Here is an 18,381-nt window from a genome sequence, read left to right on the forward strand (position 1 = left end):
ACACACACACACACACACACCCATCCACAAACACAAATACACACCCTCACGCATATGCACCATTGCTCCTATACATATGGGTAGACACACACACACACACACACACACACACACACACACACACACACACACACACACACAATGATTCCTCCTTACACTGTCCTTCATTCAGTTTAAACCCCCACCCTCCCCACTCTTTTCCGGTCTTCCAAACTCAATGACACAGCAGCGAGCTGGGGAAGCGGACAGTAAGTAGACAGCTGCAGGCCAACATGTTTTCATAAGAGTAGTGTTACAGCTCCACTAGCCTCCTGTTAGCATTAGCAGCATCTATTCTGGATGGTGACCGCCATCCACCAGCATTTGCCGTGCGCGGAGAGGGCGTAGGAACACTGCTCCCGAAAAACCCGCAACCCTTCCACGGAGCCCGTGAAAAAAAATAAAAAATAATAATCTGACCGAGCGCATCGGGGTCATGATAAACGCTCACGCTGAGGGTCAGCCGCCCCTCGTCCGCCGGGGGGCGGGGCGCGGTGCCGCGTTCAATTTGGCGGCGTTCTGTCACGTGCGCTAGCTTACGCTATGGTCACACACTCGTCCCTCGCCCTTGCCAAAACCAATAAGAGCACGATCTCCAATGTCCGCTGCCCAGGGCGCTGTAAGACCATCTGATTGGATAGCCGCGGGGGTCTGAGATTGGCTTCGCAGCGGCTCGGGGTCTCACTACCCAGTGTGCACCTGGAAAGTAGAGATACATAGAGGTCACGGCGAGAACAAAGTGAAGTTATGCCGCGATCTCGCCGGACTTATGTAAGAATCGACCGCGGCCCACCCTGCCTCCCTCCCTGCCCGCCCCCCCCCCCCCCCCCCCCCGGAGAACGCCGTTAATACGGCCAGTATTCGGCGAAGGAGGCGTCCGCGTGCCGGCGAGTAAACAACCGGCGTCGGCAAAAACATTCCTGCGACGCGGTGAAAGGTGGCATTCATATTCCGGCCCGTCTGTCTCCCCTTATCGCCCTCTTTCGTCCGACCGCTCGTCGTCATCGCTCTCTCTCTCTCTCTCTCTCTCCCCCCCCCCCTCTCTCTCTCGCCCGACCATCTCTCCAAACAGGGCGGGGGACAAAGTGCTCGGTCAAGCCTCTTAATCGCCGCCTCACACGGGTGAGTGGAGTCCCAACTTTTCCCGTCTGTTCCGCCCTCGTTTCAGGGGAGAAAACAACAGCAACAACAGCAAAACAACCACAACAACAACAACAACAACAACAACAACAAACCCCCAGAAGAATAGGACTTGGATGACTGACTGCTTTTCCCTCCCTCTCTAACGAGATGAGCGGAGAAGTCCCGGTCACGATTCTCAGGTGTGTGATTCCGTGCACAAAAACAACGCCGGGAAAAGAAACTCGTACCGCCTCGAAACCAAACACGGAATAAACAGACGGCGTTCCGGGGGTCCGAGCGCTTCCTTTCCAGCCTCTTTCTTTTGAGCTGATGTCAGATTCTAACATGGCCATGTACCGTGTTTCATGCTTCAGGGGTGAGCCTGTGCCCTCGGTGGGCTCCGGTCCCCAGGCCGCGACCCACCCAGGTGCGGGGTGGGGATGGGGGTTGGTGGGGGGGTCTAGGGAGGCCCAAACCCCTCGTATCAAAGCGCTCCGCCGAAAAAGTGTTTTCCTTGTCGGGCGGGGCTCCGCGGCAAGAAAACAAACAGGACGGATTCCGGGTTCCTATTCCATCCCGACCCGCGTGCACTGACCAGGCTCCGATAACAAACAAGGGCCGCCCCCCCCCCGCCGTGCTGGAATGCACCGCCGATCTGAGCGGATCTGAGCGGATCCGAGCGGATCTGAGCGCGGGGCCACTGCATCCAAACACGTCCGTGGGGGGCCGGGGGGCGGACGTCCGGTCGTGGCGGAAAGGGGAGGGTCCAGGACGTGGAACTGCCGAGAAGAAAGACTCGAGACGCGCAGACGCCCTTCGTTTCTCGTGAGCCGCCGGACCTTCAGCGACGGCTGTTTCCGAGGCGGCGAGTGTCGGTGGAGCTGCGTGAATCAAGACGCGTACATGTATGAATGTGTGTGTGTGTGTGTGTGTGTGTGTGTGTGTGTGTGAGGTGTGTGTGTTTGTGTGTGTAGGCCGCCCCTTACAGCTACATACAGCGGTGCCACTGTTGCGCTTTTACGCAGACGCACACCCCTTCCTTCCACTTGCACACACACTGCACACATACACACAGACACACACACATTCATACACACACAGACACACAAACATTCATACACACACACACACACACACACACACACACACACACACACACACACACACACACACACACACACACACACACACTTCACACACACTCTTTTCAAAGAGAAAAAAAAAAAAACACACACCAGAATTACAGTGGGACAATAGGCAAAAACAGGTCACCACAGCAACGAGCGGAGAGGAGACGAGAGTCGTGTGTGTGTGTGTGTGTGTGTGTGTGTGTGTGTGTGAGGGGAGCGTCTGAGGTTGGGGTGGGAGGGGTGGGGGCTGTTTGAGGAGCAGCTGTTGCATTACATTAATACATACAGTATTAGAGTGCAAATACCAACAGCACTGCTCTTTATGGGCCCAACTACAACATTCTCTCTCTCTCTCTCTCTCTCTCTCTCTCTCTCCCTCTCTCTCCCTCTCTCCCTCTTTCTCTCTCCCTCTTTTTCTGAATCTCTCTCCCCGTTCGCTTTTTTTTTTACGCAAAATCTGTGATTAAGTCAAATGTGCGGGACAACAAGGTAATTCAAGTTATGAGCGGTGCACGTGTCGGGAGGAGAGTTGCTGGGTTTTCTGGCTTGGCTCACCTCTCTCTCCGCATTCCTCCCTTTCTCCCCTCCTCAACCCGACCCCCGGCGCCCCTCCCTCCCCGCGGGGGGGCTGCTTCTTCCCTTTCAGTCCCCCTTCATCTCCTTCTTCTCCTCCCTTACTCCATTTCTATTTTTTTTCCCCCCTTCCTCTGTCCTTCTTGCTGGCCACTCATCTGTCTCCTCAGCGTGTGTTTGCCTTTTACCAAATTTCATTCGATGGCGGGGGGGGTCCGGGCTGGACCCAGATAAAATGTCGATGCCAGAAACGTTCCCGCACGACAGCAAGAACAAGGGCGGCCGCGGCAACGGTAGAGAACAGATAAACAAGGTAAACAAACAGTGTAATACTGCATCCGACGGCGCAGAACAATCAACGCCAAAATGTTTTGGTTTTTTTTCCCACTTCCTTTTCAATTTGCACATTGGCCGCCTCCTATTAAAATTTCCCTTTTTTTTTAAGGAGATAACAAGAAAACATCTCCCGCACCTCTCGCCTGATCTGCATTCAACCGAGAAGGGGGGAAAAGCGAAGCAAATTGGCCGATACTAAGATGACCACCGTGCGTGGGACATGTGAGAGTCATAAATAGGTTCATTTTTCTGGCCTTCAGTGCACTTTCCCTAAGTGGCTTACCTTTCCAAAGTGGTCGAAGTACTGCTTCACATCTTCGATGGTGGTACTGACTGACAGTCCTCCAACAAAGACCTTCTTTGTCCTGGTCACCAGCTAAGAACACAGAAGAAGAGGACGCCGTCATTTACCACTAATCACATTAGCTAAGGGGGAGATGGTGGCGATAAAGGGACTTGTGTGTGTTGCCATTTCACCGAGCTACAAATGGTCCAGCGTTCAGCCCGATTCCTTTCAATTTAGGAAGGTGGTCGCGAAAAGATAAAAACGCATGAAGATAAATCTTCTGCTTGTGCGGTTGGAGAAAATGCATGCTGGGAAACCCGAAAATGTTGTTATATATTTCCACGTGCATGGAAACCGCATGTGATACAACGATGTGTGTGCTAGTACCGATTTGCGATGTGGTGTGTAGGTGTATTAGTGTGTGTGTGTGTGTGTGTGTGTCTGTGTGTGTGTGTGTGTGTGTGTGTGATGCAGAGGGAGCGGTCAGGCCATCGGGTCACGGTGTCAGCGTGGACAAGTGGATTGCCGCCCCACCTCGGTCACGTGGCTGACTCTAATCCCGGCCAACTGGCGCTGACTGATAAGGAGTGACAGGTAGGACATCGTCCCCGCTCCCACTCCCACCGTTACCCCGCGGGGCCACACTCACCTTGGGCTGCGCTCGGCGCGGAAACGCCACCTTGGGGTCGATCTGGAGGGGAAGAGAGACCCCACGGTTAGAGAAACAGGAGAAAATGCATTTCCTTCCAATTCCCATTTCTGGCAACAACATCAGATTATGACAAGGGGGCAGAGATTTGGAGATATTAGTTTCATTTCATAGCTCCGGGTAAGGTTTTAATGTTGACATGACAATATGATTTAACTTCAGTAGATCCCTCTAATATGCATGTATTATCTGTAAATGAGGAAGTGTAAAAGCAGATTAACTGGTATAGATCCAGCCAGTGTATCTTGGGGATAGTTTCCTCGTTGCTGTTGTAAACGGCACCGATGCCCTTCTGACGGGACACTCGGGTTCATGCCCCCCACGCAGTTCGGTGTCCACTATCCGCCCCTCCAAAATGTCCTTAAGCGTGAACCCGAATCCCTCCCAGACGGAGGGGCACTTTTATTTAGCCGACCCTTTGCAGTGGCCTTCGTGTGGAGAGGCAAAGTGTCAACAGTGTACCCCCCTCGCCTCGAGAATTTTATAAATTATAAGGTATTTGAGGTCGTTCCCTCACAAAGAGGCGCTGAGTTTGTTCCCCTCTATCAACCGATGTGTTGGATGTTTCCCCGGATGGTCCAGACGGCCAGTTTAAGTGACCAAGACAGTGTGAAGAGGGTGAAAAGAAAATTCATCCGTCAGGGATTGGGAGCAGCCGAAAGAAAAAGAAGAAGGGATTCACTAACAGATACGCTAAAAACACGGCTCTAGACAGGGCTTCATTATAAAGGCCACAAAACCACAGCCTATAAACAAGCTATTCCAAAGATTATGGTTTATGCTAAATTCAAACTTTCAGACTATTTATTACATTATCTTAATTATATTGAGATGATATATTAATATTCACATGCAGTCAATTGGATTTATCTGAATTGAATAAAGCAGCAACTAATTGCATTCTAATCATAACTTAGACTTTAAAGGGTGGTCGGTAATTTGTGATGTGCCTAATTAACACCACGAATACATTCAGTAGGGGTATTTAAAGAAAAATAAATGACACAAAAAATGACTAAAATGACAGCACCAGTCAGCCTCCATTTTGGCTTAGCCAGATTTGAGCATGTCCATATTTTTACCCCCGTGGAATGTCCAATCAGTCGTCAGGGTTGCAGATAAAATTTGAACAAAAATGAGTTTTGAATGAGCTGGCCTTTAATAACACTAAATATGCAAAGCCCGGTCTGGCATTTGAAATTTGCGTGGAATTTCATGATACTCTCACCCAGGCGGCCGGGGAGTGATGAGCTCAGTACGAGAGACCTTGTGGAGCATTACAGACACAATATTAGTTTGTGAAAACATCCTCCTGTTCACAAATGGTGTCTCTAACAGCTATTGAACCATTTCCATCAGATTGAGGGTACACCAAATGAGAAGGCGACCATTGTTATGACCTATTAAAACAAAATACTTAACGCAAGCAAAGACGACAGCCACGCTACTTTCTCCCTCCTGGTTTGGCTGTTACCACAAGGACATGTGTACAGACGTATATAACAACGGCCATGATTCTCCTTTTGAAGTGGGAAATGGTGCAAAAGAAGAATCACCCAAGCCACTTAGAAGAGGCTTTGGCGCCCTGTGAGGCGACAGGAGGACGCCTTTGCACCTTGAAGTAGAGCCGTGTCATCCCCAGCTGGTCTGGGCACAGAAAAAGGTGACAAGGACACACAAAGCAACCCCCCCCCCCCCCCCCACGCACGCAAACAAGAGCACCAGAGTCGGAGGGCTCTCGAAAACAAAGAATCCCGCGGCTCTCAAACATGCCAAAAAACCAACCCTCTGCGCTTTAGTGACCATTACCACACACTAAACTTTACACACTTAACAACTATCAAGCTTCTCACGCCACACTCGAGATGCAACTCTTTTCCACGCGGAGTGAGAAAATGTCGAAATATATTTTTGTCCCTGTGTGGGCCGTTGGAAGATACAAGAAAAGGTCGAAAGGTCGAAAAGGAAAGACACCTGGTCGCTTGCATCGCAGCTCCGCGAGTAAACAACGTCCATTCCTCTTTGCTGGACGCCGCTGACATACACAAAAGGAGGCGGCGTCCTTTTGAGCAATTAAAGTATGACAGATCTTTGACAGGGGGACGCTACTGTACTGTACTGTAATGATGTTGTGAATTTCGGGAGCGAGAGCTAAGCTCCCTTCTTAAGGGTTTTCGGAATAAGGGCTGGTGAAAGAGTTCGGAGGTTGACAACTTAGGACTAAGACTGTAATAGGCTCTTCACTCGTGGTGAGGACAGTGTTCCAGTGTTTTCACTCTTTTAACAGGACTAGGGACATTGGTTTTGCTAAGGCCGGTGTTTCCAACACATACTCTTCTTGGGCGGGGCGACCGGGTATATTAACGGCCACCAAAGCATACTTGGCGACCCATTTTCAGCATTTTTTTTAATTTATATTGCTCAAGTTCAAGTTCAAGTTTTATCCGCCTGAGAGAACGATGCCATCCGCGATCTATTAACTAGTGGACACTCTAGCCTCGCTCTTCCCCTCCGGTACCTGTTGACGTACTTATGAGCTGGCCATTTGTGATCGGATCAGCCAAGACGCATGTTGATGCCAGGTGTAAACGGGGCCAAAGTCGCCACATTCCCTTTCTGAGGTTGTAGTTGATTCAGACAATACTTTCACGATGAGGTTTGGAAAAACACATTACGTCACGTATACTACGAGAGGGAAGACATCGGTGTTTTTCTTTTTTTACACGCAATAGGAGAACACTTTTACACAATGGACATTACAAATGATCAATAATAAATCCAAAACAGCTCTGATCACCGCGGAGAGCGGGCGAGATGGAGAAAGGGGGCGGAGGGAGAGCCTCTCCACTCTGAGCGATTCAGAGCAGAGGATCAGTTTCAGAGCAAAACATTTTTTTTTAATCGTCTGTCATTAATGTCCTTCAATCCGACTGGCGATTCAATCGGCCCAAGCCTACAAGCCATAGCAGGTGAAGACTGCTGGTGGTTCAGAAAGCGCTCAGAGTCTGTATCGAGACGGTCAATGGGAACTCGGAAAACTGCCATTTGTGTCGGAAGTGATGCTGCGTTCAACGAGAACTCGGAAAACTGCCATTTGTGTCGGAAGTGATGCTGCGTTCAATGTGAACTCGGAAAACTGCCATTTGTGTCGGAAGTGATGCTGCATTCCACGGGAACTGAGATAACTGTCACTTGTATAGGTATAGTCTATTTCAGACCTGTGGGAAACACTGAAAGAGTTACGAGGCATGGACCATGGGCTGAGAGAAACTGTGGCAAGGTACCTACTGCGTTTATGGAACCACAAGGCTGCAGTCACTTAACAAGAGACATAATAAATACAGAGAAACCGTCTTCAAGCCTGTCTGCATAACATACAGGGAATGCATGTCATGTATTTCAACAAGAGTGCAATATCTCTAACAGAGTGGCTGCAGCTAAGTCATGCTGTGCTGTTAAAAGTCATTCCATCTGAGCAGGAAAACATATTTACGGTGCGTAGCTTCTACATCTGGCTGTGGCCAAAGCTTCCAAGCTTCTAGAGACTCTGCATGCTCTACTGTCCAAAGACAGATGGATCACAAAGCAAATAATGTCAAATTAATTAGCCAGGTTGAAGTTTGTAACACTCAGAAATAGCTCTTCATTTCACCAGAGCAGACGCTAGACATTTTAGACCAGATCAGATTTTTCCAAAACGAAATGACGGCAGGTTATAAATAAAAAAACAAACAAACAGCAGTCTTTCTAACACTGCTGTACATTTTTAACTAATAACTTTAGAACAGATCAAATTTTTTTTCCTCCAAAGAGTTAAAACTGAGTGTTTATTACAAAAGTCTAACAAGCTTTTTGTCATCCTGCGTAATAACTGAACATTCCACCGAATCAGTGTGTTATCGTGGAACTTGCAGTTTGAGTGTAGACTACAATATGATTTTAGTGGCTAAGCTTCTATCTTGACTATTCTACAACCGATAGTCACCTCACGGGGCCGGGCATGTCTACAAGTGTGACAAACTGAAACAACAACAAAAAAATGAAGCATCAAAAAGAGAGAAAGGGAAAAAAAAAAAAATCCAAACACATCAAAGAATGGCTGGAGAAGCCAAACAAAGTTTTAGCATCAGACAGCGAGGCCACGGCCAGTGAGCCTATTTATTATTCAGGCCCAGCAGCAACCCGTTTAGCATAGGGGAAAAAAAAAGTTCCATTGTGAGCCCCGGCCATATGTATGCACGCTCGTTTGGGAGAGGAGAGGGAGGAATGGAGAGCGGAGGGCGACGAAAACGAAGCTCGGAAAAGTTACGTTTGGCGGTGGGTATCTACAAAACCAACATGTACACAGATGGTATGGCATAAAGGCACGAATGCAGTGAGAGAGAGGATGAAATAAACTGAATCGCACGAAAACGAAAAAGGCTTGACAGGGAGACGGACGGAGAGGGCGAGCGGCCGAGCGCATCGGAAGGGTGGGCGGGAAGATGAGAGAGAGGAGATGGATTGAGAGAGCGTCCGAAAAAAAAAGAAGGGGGAAGAAAAAAAACAGCGAGAGAACAAGAGATGGGAGAAAAGCGAGGGAGAGGCCATTCAGTGTGCAAACGGGGGAGGCTGCCCGTGAGAAAGTAGGCCTGTCCGGCGTGGCGGTGCAGCGGGGCCGTCCCAGCAGGCAGCCCCTCTGATTTCATTAATTAACAGGACAAAGAGGACAAAACAGATGGGCCTGTAGAGGAAAAAGGGGGCTCCCTGGCCACCCCCCCCCTCACACACACACACACACACACACACACACACACACACACATACACACACATACACTACAAACATAAACACCGACACATTCGTACACACAAGCTATGAAGACACACAACCAAAACAGGTGATCCTCATCCATCCTGTTTCTCCTCACCAACCAGTCGTAAACAACTCTACATACGGATTCTAATTTTTTCCACATGTACACCGGGACAAAGTCGCCTATACATAAAATACAAGTTTACGACATATTGCGCAACGGCTGAAGACACTGCCTCCATAGACACACAGCGCCAAGTGGCCTGCAGTTTAATAGAATGCATTGTGGGCTATTGCATTAAGGCAATATAATCAATACAGGCTTGGAATAAAACCTAAGAAGATAAGGGGAACAAAAGGAGATGCTGTGTCAATGCAAGGACAGAGAGAGAGAGAGAGAGAGAGAAAGAAAGAGAGAGAGAGAGAGAGAGAGAGAGAAAGAGAGACAGAGAGACTTGTTTTGGGCCCCGGCCAGTGGAGTCAATCTGCACATTTGAACAATTTAACAAAGCTCTCTAATGAGGTACCTCAACCCCACCTCTACAACCCTGATGGCTGTTGGGGTGTGTGTGTGTGTGTGTGTGTGTGTGTGTGTGTGTGTGTGTGTGTGCGTGCGTACGTGCGTGCGTGCGTGTTCTGCCCTCTTCAGCCTACAGGGCCAGGCTTTGGCTTCAGTACTGGGGCCATACCTCAGAGGCCTATCCAGTTTGTTTCCTTCAATCCGATTAGTTGCTTTTGAGATCCATACTAATTACAGGACAGGAGCTGGGCTTCTGTCTCTCCCTCCGTCTCTCGCTCTCCCTCCATCCCCCTCTCTTGTCTTGTCCATGTCAGCATTAACAGCTAATCTCCAGACAGTTATAGCCGGCGTGAGCATCCAGCACCAGTGAAGGTCTTCAACCGGCAGCAACCGTTGGCTCTGGCGCCAGCCGTCCAGCGTGGCTCAGTCCACAGAGCCCGGGGCTAACATATGTCGTCGGCTCGCGCAGCTATAAGGATAAAAGCAGTTATATTAGCACCGCGCTGCTGACCACCACGTTCACAAATCGACAGTCAGGCCAGAGGAACCACAGCCACCTACCATGCCTCTCAGAGCGATACGCTTGTTTATTTAGTGCTCCCAAACCAGGCCGAATAAAGGTCCTCAGCATTTCCAACGCCATGAGTCAGTTCAAGAAACATGGGATTGTGCCGCTGTCGTGTCGATGCAAACTATACGTCCCACGAAAAGAAAAAAAAAGAAAAACTTCTTATGAATCACCTTCTTTTTCAGTCATCTATGAACGCACGTACAGTGTTACACTTTATTTTGAGAAACGCCGAATACTTTAAGTGCTAAATGGATGCACAAGAGTCAAACATATTTTTGTGTGTGCCTCCATGACACGCATCGCTCAGGTAAATACTACCCGACATAAAGACCGTTTATTAAGAAAACCGGGGAAAAAAAGCAAACCTCCAAAATGGCGCTTGACAAGTCGAATTTAACACCATATTTTACCGCAACCAATGCGGACGTCATTTCTGTCTCCTCTCAAAACATGTAAATAAGCCCTGTTGATGAATACCTCTATAACATGTCAAACTCTAATGTGGGTTACTCCCCCCGAGCTCATATGGGTGAATGAACACAGGTACCACTCTGCAGAGTGCAATACATTCCTCTTTCCCGAAACCGGTCACAGAGAAGTGGTTCTCCAGGAAAACAAATACCAGTTGTGTCCTTCTCCGTCCAGAACAAAACAACAGTACACCGCTGCCCTAAGGCCATCTATTTTGCCCCAGCAGGAAATCTAACCTCTTACCTAAACAACGACTTCAATAGGCCTCTATATTTAAAGAGAAAAAGACCAGCACAGGAGAAAAACACTTCTCCACACATTTTCGGCTTGGAACTGGGAACACGCTGAAATTGGATACTGAAGCGCCCAGAACGAAATCGAAAGGAAGGGTATAACGTTATTTTGCAACGGGTGACCTCGAGTGAAGCAGCCAGTGTGTGTTCATATCTGGTCTTTGTCAATCAGCAATCTCGCAGCGCTGAGGGACCGCTTGGTTTTTAATGGGTAAACACCTCATCCTTCGGCCCAGCGGCCGGGTCTCAAAGTGACGATTTAAGGGGCGTGTCGGAAGATCCATTACGCATCTCCCCTTTCTTGATTTTGTGCCCCTCGTAAAGCCCCTCGACGGTCCTTCGCTGGTTTCCGATGGTTTTTACTACTCAGCGATATCACTCTCTCCAGTTTAATCTTCCAGATGTTGCTGAGAGCACCACGGCGAGCTGCTGAACCGAAGGTCGCCCCTGACTCAAGGAAGCATTTATAAAATGCACCAAGGTCCCACTGACCTCATTTAAAATGGGTTGATAGCACCATGGTTAATATAATAATAATAATAATAATGTATTATTACTACTACTATATAATAATAATAATGATAATAATAATGATGATAATAATAATAATAATAATAATAACAATAATAATAATCATCATCATCATCATCATCATATAATCGAAACAATAAAGTGTTATTATGTATTATTATTATTATTTTGGTTGTCAACCTCATCAAAACAAAAATGATAATAGTCTAAATTGATGAGCCTGTTTTTAACACTGCAGCAAAATCGTTCACCCAAATGACGTTATTTCCCCAACCCCAACCCCACATGCCGCCCCATTCTTCGATTTTCTCCACTTAGCGCCATGTTCGTCCCTGTAACCTCTTCCTCATTGACCTAACACCCCGCCACCCCGTCCTTTCATTCCATTATTTGGGTTCCTTTCTCACCCTCCATGGGGTAAGCACGGAAAAAAAAATAACATTCAGAGCATAGAACATTCTTCCTAATTCCGGGGAGGAATGTCAGGCTCCCTCTCCTCCTCTCATCTCCTGTTGATCAAACAATTGGGAGCCCACTCGGACCGCGGCGGTGGGGAGGGAGAGGGAGTCTGGCGGAGAGGTGGAGGCAGAATACAGGAATGGGAGACGTGAGAAATGAGGAACAGCCTAAAACAGAGCGGGCAGGTGCTGGAGGTCGGACTCCGCGCTCCACACTTATTCGGAAACGGGGTCGCACGAAGTTCCACAACGTTAAACTCTGTAACGTTGTGTGTCATTCACGGGAAGCTGCAATATGTGGTTTAATTTCCGAGAAAACTGGGAAGGAAAACTGTGTGTTTTGTTTTTTTATCGTCCATGGGTTTTTCAGGTTTTTGCTACGCGTTTTGTATGATTATTTAAAAAGGTCGGAAGCAAAAACAATAAAGACTTCTCAAGCTATTATCTCTTCACTAAATCACAAACAACTACGTACAATCAGGGATCTGAAATGTATTTCTCTGACGCCTTTTTTCCCCAATCAAAGCATTTTAACTGACTTTTCCCTTAGAATAGAACAAAGCGACACCGTCCTCATGTTCTAACATAAAATCTTAAAAGACGGTGGAGCATTTCCCCGTCTTAGGATCCACAGCTGCATTTGAGCGGCTCAGGTTATTATTGTTTAGCCTCGCGCTGTATTTTGGTTTATAATAGGGCAACGCCTAACACCACCGGTGGCCTAGCCAGACAAACCTTTGCCTACCAACCAGTATCAGTGCTACAAGCACATGTACAAACACACAGACACACACATACACAAAGGATGCTTTTAGTGTGTTTACAACTGTTAACAATTGAAATGTACACAACCACCTATTTTGTATACAATTGTATAACCTAGATGATCCCGCCTTTATTCCTCTGCGCAGTTTATTTTACTAAAAGTACCTAATTGTCTGCTTCATAAAATATCCCATCTCTATATTTATCAAACGTCAATTATCGTATTTCTAAAACACATTAAGCCGGGCGCTCTCAATAACATGCACACCCAGGTACAATGGCTTGAAATGACATAACGTTGTTTATGTCGGGGCTGTGCGATCAAACAGTTGGGACTGTTAGGTGATGTTTTAAAAAGCCTGCAAGTTGTTATGGAGACACAAATCCCATAAGACAACGGAGGCACAAAACTGTCCCGAGTGACTGCTGTCACCCCCGGCAACAGGCCCGCTCCGACAACCGACCGACCTCTCTCCGCACCTGCAGCTCTCCTGCCTTTGGGTGCCACTGATTTCCACTGTAAATGAGCATGGTGCAGGCCTGTGTGGGTGTGGTGTGTGTGTGTGTGTGTGTGTGTGTGTGTGTGTGTGTGTGTGTGTGTGTGTCTGTGTGTGTGTATGTGTGGGTATAAAATAGGGCCAGCTGAGACACACCCAGCCCTGGACCAGGACCGAAGGACGTTCCCATTGAGATTCAAATCGAACGCAGTGTTCGTCACGCAAACAACACTCCACAAAAGCACCGCAAAAGTACAGAAAACACAGCCAAAATACAGGAAAGTGTCGTTAAACCGCACAATTGAACCAAAGCATCAAATTTGCCACATGTTTAATAAATGTATATACTGAATACAGTCTGTGGGTATCCGAGAGTTAAATGGATATCCTCTAAAACATTTAAAGGGAAATTTAGATTGAAAAACACTGATTGTTGAAAAAGACTGGACAAATCATCCGTCTCGGTAAGTATTACATGTGACTATAAAGTGAAGTACTATTTACTGCATGGCAGAGGTGAGTATTTGATGAAGCAGGTGGATCTAGGAGTTGTTGTGATACAGGTAAGCACAGGGGGTTTCTCTCTAGGGGTAAGCGTGAAGGCCAGTGTTCGCTCTCAACCTCAGCCATGTCGACTCCGATCCGGAAGAACTTCCCACTCAGGGTTTATGTCGAAAATTGAGAACCCAGAATTTCAAACGCGAGACTATTCCGTGACTTCCAAGGCAAAGTGTGCAGAACTAAGCCTTTTTCGGGGGCCTGCGGACACTGTGCACAGATCCATGGAGCTGCCACCGAATGTGTGCAATGTTTTTCAGTCCGCACGGCCCCTGCAAGTAGTGCAGGAGCAGTTCCACCCCATTCAGGTCCCCAGGTAACCATGGCAACGGAGACCAAGAAAGAACGCTTTCATGTTGGCGCCCTGAACCGGGGATTTGGAGGGGAAATGAGCAGGGAGAGAAGGGGGGGATCGAGGATTTTATTTTATTTTTTTGCTCAGTCACAAGCCATGCTGGGAAACCCGTAACAAATCTGCACGACCGTTGAGGAAAAGTTACCCCCCCCCCCAAAAAAAAAACAAAAAAAAAAACCACCCCCCCCCAGGAGGAAAGTACACCGAGGAAAAACAACTCACTGTTTTGGAGTCGAGTTCGTGTCTGTTCTGTGCCAAAACCGAGTCCACTCCGGCTTGATCCGCGTATGTGACGAAGCCGAACCCCCTGAGAATAAGGAAAAAATAATGTCTCAACATAGCAAAACACACACATGCAAAAAATATATTATTATTATTATTATTATTATTAATATTAATAATAATAACAATATTAACAGTAGCAGTAATAATAATAGTAATAATAATAATAATAATAATAATAATTATAATAATAATAATAATAAAATAGGCGACCCCCCCCCCCCCCGTTGAAGCAGCACCAGGCCGCGGGGGCTCCGGTGATAGGACGGGACGGGGCGCACGCCTCTCTCACCCTCACCTCGACCGCTTGCTGACGGGGTCCCGCATCACCATGCACTCCTTCACCTCCCCGAATTTACCGAAGTACTCCTTCAAGCCCTCTGGTGGCACACATAAACAAAAACAAAACACACACACACACACACACACACCACGGGGCACAATTAGACATCTCTCCGGAGGGCGACCGCGGCCGGTGCGGAGCCGCGCGGGGCCGAGCGGAGAGCGCGGCGGGGGGGCGGCATTACAGAGACAATGGGGGTCGGACTGGCGGACCACGTTGCGTCGGTGTGTCCCCCTCCCCGCTACCCTACCCTACCCCACCCCACCCCCACGGCAGCTCGGCCGGAGAGGTGGGCTACGCATCAGGCCTACGCGCCACTAACGCGGATCCAGCGTAATGGCGCTGCCCCGCGCGTCCGAAACGCGTCCGCGGGTCACGCCGCGTGAAACGCGGACGTAGACACGGCTGGCGTGGGATAAAACGAGCGGATCCGCGGCGACACCACCAAAACAAAACGTGTCCCGGAGGAGGAGGAGGAGGAGGAGGAGGGGGGGGGATCCAGCGACACCAACTTCTCACGCCGACCAGCCCCGCTTTAAACGTACACGATCCGAATAAATATCAACGTGGAAACGCGAGGACAATTCCCACCGCGAGACCAGACGGTTCCCACTATTAATCTCCCAGTGCGACTCTATAATTCCAGCCCCCCCCCCCAAAAAAAAAAAAGGAGCTGATCCTGTTCCCGAATAGGAGCCTTTTTGGTTTTCTTTTCAGCCCGAACCGCGACTGTCCAGGCCGCACAAACTTCGCCCGTCCGCCTCACGGATTACGCGTGCGATGCGGTAGGACGTTGGGGTCACCCGGGACCGGGGGTTGTAGTTGTGAAAGTGTGGTGCGGGACAGCTCACCTTGTGTTGTCTGCCAACTCAGACCCCCGATGAACATTTTGCTAAAGCAGGAGGAGGAGGAGGAGGGGGGGGAAAAACAAACAAACAAACCTTTCTTAAGTCACACAAGGAAAAGACGAAATGCACATTTTGTACGCATAGAATAATATACACGGCGGCGATAAAGTCAGAAGAGAGGAAAATTATCGGCCATGTTGCGAAGTCACCAGAGGCCAGCCGGGGCCGTTATAATCCCCAGCGGGTTCCAAAAAAAAAAAGAGCTTTTTTTTTTTTTTGTTCCAGAGGACGAATGGAAAGTTGCAATATCCCTTTAACCAAAACAAATAAAAGTAAAAAAAAAAAAAAAAAAAACAGCGTATCACCGGGGAGTCCCCACCGCACCGGGAGACCACCGGAGCCAAGCACGCTGCTTGGTGCCTTTTGTTTCGGTGCTGAGCTCCACGCTGGGAACAGTAAGTCCGAGGAGAGGGGACGTCCGAGCCGGGGCGACGAGCGCGCAAGGGGCGGCGAGGGAGAAGGCCATTTTCTTTTTTTTTTCTCTCTCCTGTTTTGTTTACCAGGGGTCGTGGGGGGAGTTGTCCGTGGAGGACAGGCTGCTCTGGCTCCCTTCCGTGTCCATGCTGCTGCGCTGGTGTTCCCGCACTGAGAGGCGAGCGGAGGCAGCGGAGCTCAGCCGCTCCAGACTCACTGAGGGGCGGGGGGCCGAGGGGGGAGGGGCCAACCCCATTCAATACGATTTCAATATAAAACCATAGGGCTTTTTTTATTTTATATATATATATATATATATATGTGTGTGTGTGTGTGTGTGTGTGTGTGTGTGTGTGTGTGTGTGTGTGTGTGTGCGCTCGCGTGCGTGCGTGTGTGTGTGTGTGTGAAGGTAGCCTAAAAAAAAATAAAAAAATAAAAATCTATTTTTCTTTTTCGTCATCGCTGCTAACTGTGATCATTCTTCTGCTGTCATTGTTATCATACGTCACCCTATGCCACGCCACACGTTGCTCCTTTTCGATTTCAGGTCAATGTTTCCGTTTTGGTCCATTTAATCGTTCTGCAGCTTTCAAAACCACGACGCTGTGTATTTCCGTTTTTGACTCATTTTTGTATTCTTGTATATTCTGTTAATTTAGTGTGTATGCTGTTTCTTACTCTATACCCACTTCATGTTTCCCCACCGAGCTGTTGTAACGCCAACTAGTACCGTGTTATAATGCTGATGGTACCATTTTATATTGTATTATCTTTGAATATTTAGTATATATACAGATTAGATGACCGTGGATCATGGAAGATCGTCTGAAATGAAAAGATATATATAAATCACCAAACATTGCTCTCAATAACAAATATAAAGAATAAAAAAAAATAAACAAGGATATGCAGACAGACAGGCAGGCAGGCAGATAGAGAGACAGGCAGACATACAGGCAGGCAGACAGGCAGACAGGCAGGCAGGCAGACAGGCAGGCAGGCAGGCAGACAGACAGGCAGACAGGCAGACAGGGACACATGACACATACGTACGTGTGCACGTGTGCGCTTCTCCCCGCGAGGCTCCGCCCCCTTCCCCGCACGCGCCGTAGTGGTTCTCCCGCCGCTCGCGGTGACGTCACGGGCCCGACCCCGTCACCGTCACCGCGGCTCTGCTCGTTAGGAGCGGGCTGACGACATGTTTCCAGAGCGACGGCGGATTATCTCTAAACGGGATACAGTGGGAGCGAGCAGCGTTCCTCCTTTTTAATTTTTTTTTTTCTTTCTTTTTCTTCATCCCTCTCTCCCTCTGCCCCGGAGCGGTTAATTCGCCGGGCGGCGGAGCGCGGCGGGAGACGGAGAGAGGCGTCGTGAATGGAGGGGAAGCATCAAGGTCATCCCACGCTGAAGGACATGGCTGCACACTTGACTGCGCTCCGTCTCCCAAGCCGTTCAAATACAGCTTCAAAACCACTTAGGATACAGCGTTTCAACATTCAAGCACCACCAGCATTCAAATGAGATTAAACTGCAGTCATCCAAAATATATTTTATCCCATCATATCCCCCCTATATATATATATATATATATATATATGGAAAACAACTGTATATATGTAAAAATAAGTTACAAAAATACACACACACACACACTGTATCTATAGATAGATAGATAGATAGATAGATAGATAGATAGATAGATAGATAGATAGATAGATAGGATAACATAAACCTTTATTAGTCCCACAACGGGGGAATTTACATTGTTACAGCAGCAAAAAGGGGGACAGCAGGAAATAGAGAGCATCTACGGGTAAGCACTATAAACAATATAGATATATAGAAAAAACACCATAAATAGGAATCAGAGTACTAGCGTACTGCACATATTTTGACACATTGCGCGTCAGGGATTGTACTTTTTATTGGTTTTTGATAAAAAAGAGCGATAAAATAGATAGATAGAAAGACAGATAGATAGATACACACACATATATATATAAACCTCTTGAATCTCTTGAATATATATATATATATGCATATACACACATATACACAGTATTTTTGTGTGTGTGCATACATATACAGTATATATATATATATATATATATATATATATATATATATATATATATATATATATATACATATACACAGTATAAATGTGTGTGTGTGTGTGTATATACATATACAGTATATATATATATATATATATATATATATATATATATATATATATATATATATATATATATATATAGATATATATATGTAAATACACATATACAGACAGTTTTTTCCCGCAAGCCATAAGAACTGTCAATGCTGACCTCACCAGGGGTCCTCACCGAGCCACACACATAGGCTCCACTACCGTACTGTACTGTATGTAGCATACTGTACTGCATACTGTGTCACTGTTCTGG

The 18,381-nt window shown here is 47.6% G+C and overlaps 1 protein-coding gene across 1 annotated transcript in view; it reads right to left on the minus strand.

Moving 5' to 3' along the window:
* Positions 1–16,116, minus strand: part of LOC307230835 (RNA-binding protein Musashi homolog 1-like) — a 25,346-nt gene extending 9,230 nt beyond the window's left edge. The window contains exons 1-6 of the mRNA XM_080001285.1: positions 16,042–16,116; positions 15,485–15,525; positions 14,589–14,670; positions 14,231–14,315; positions 4,136–4,177; positions 3,484–3,576 (exon numbers count right to left, since the gene is read on the minus strand). Of these exons, the coding sequence (XP_079857411.1) occupies positions 3,484–3,576; positions 4,136–4,177; positions 14,231–14,315; positions 14,589–14,670; positions 15,485–15,525; positions 16,042–16,103 (405 nt within the window). The 5' untranslated portion in view covers positions 16,104–16,116. The remainder of the gene's footprint in view (positions 1–3,483; positions 3,577–4,135; positions 4,178–14,230; positions 14,316–14,588; positions 14,671–15,484; positions 15,526–16,041) is intronic.
* Positions 16,117–18,381: the final 2,265 nt, after the last annotated feature.

This window comes from Zeus faber, assembly GCF_960531495.2.
Source record: "Zeus faber genome assembly, chromosome: 5".
NCBI lineage: Eukaryota > Metazoa > Chordata > Actinopteri > Zeiformes > Zeidae > Zeus > Zeus faber.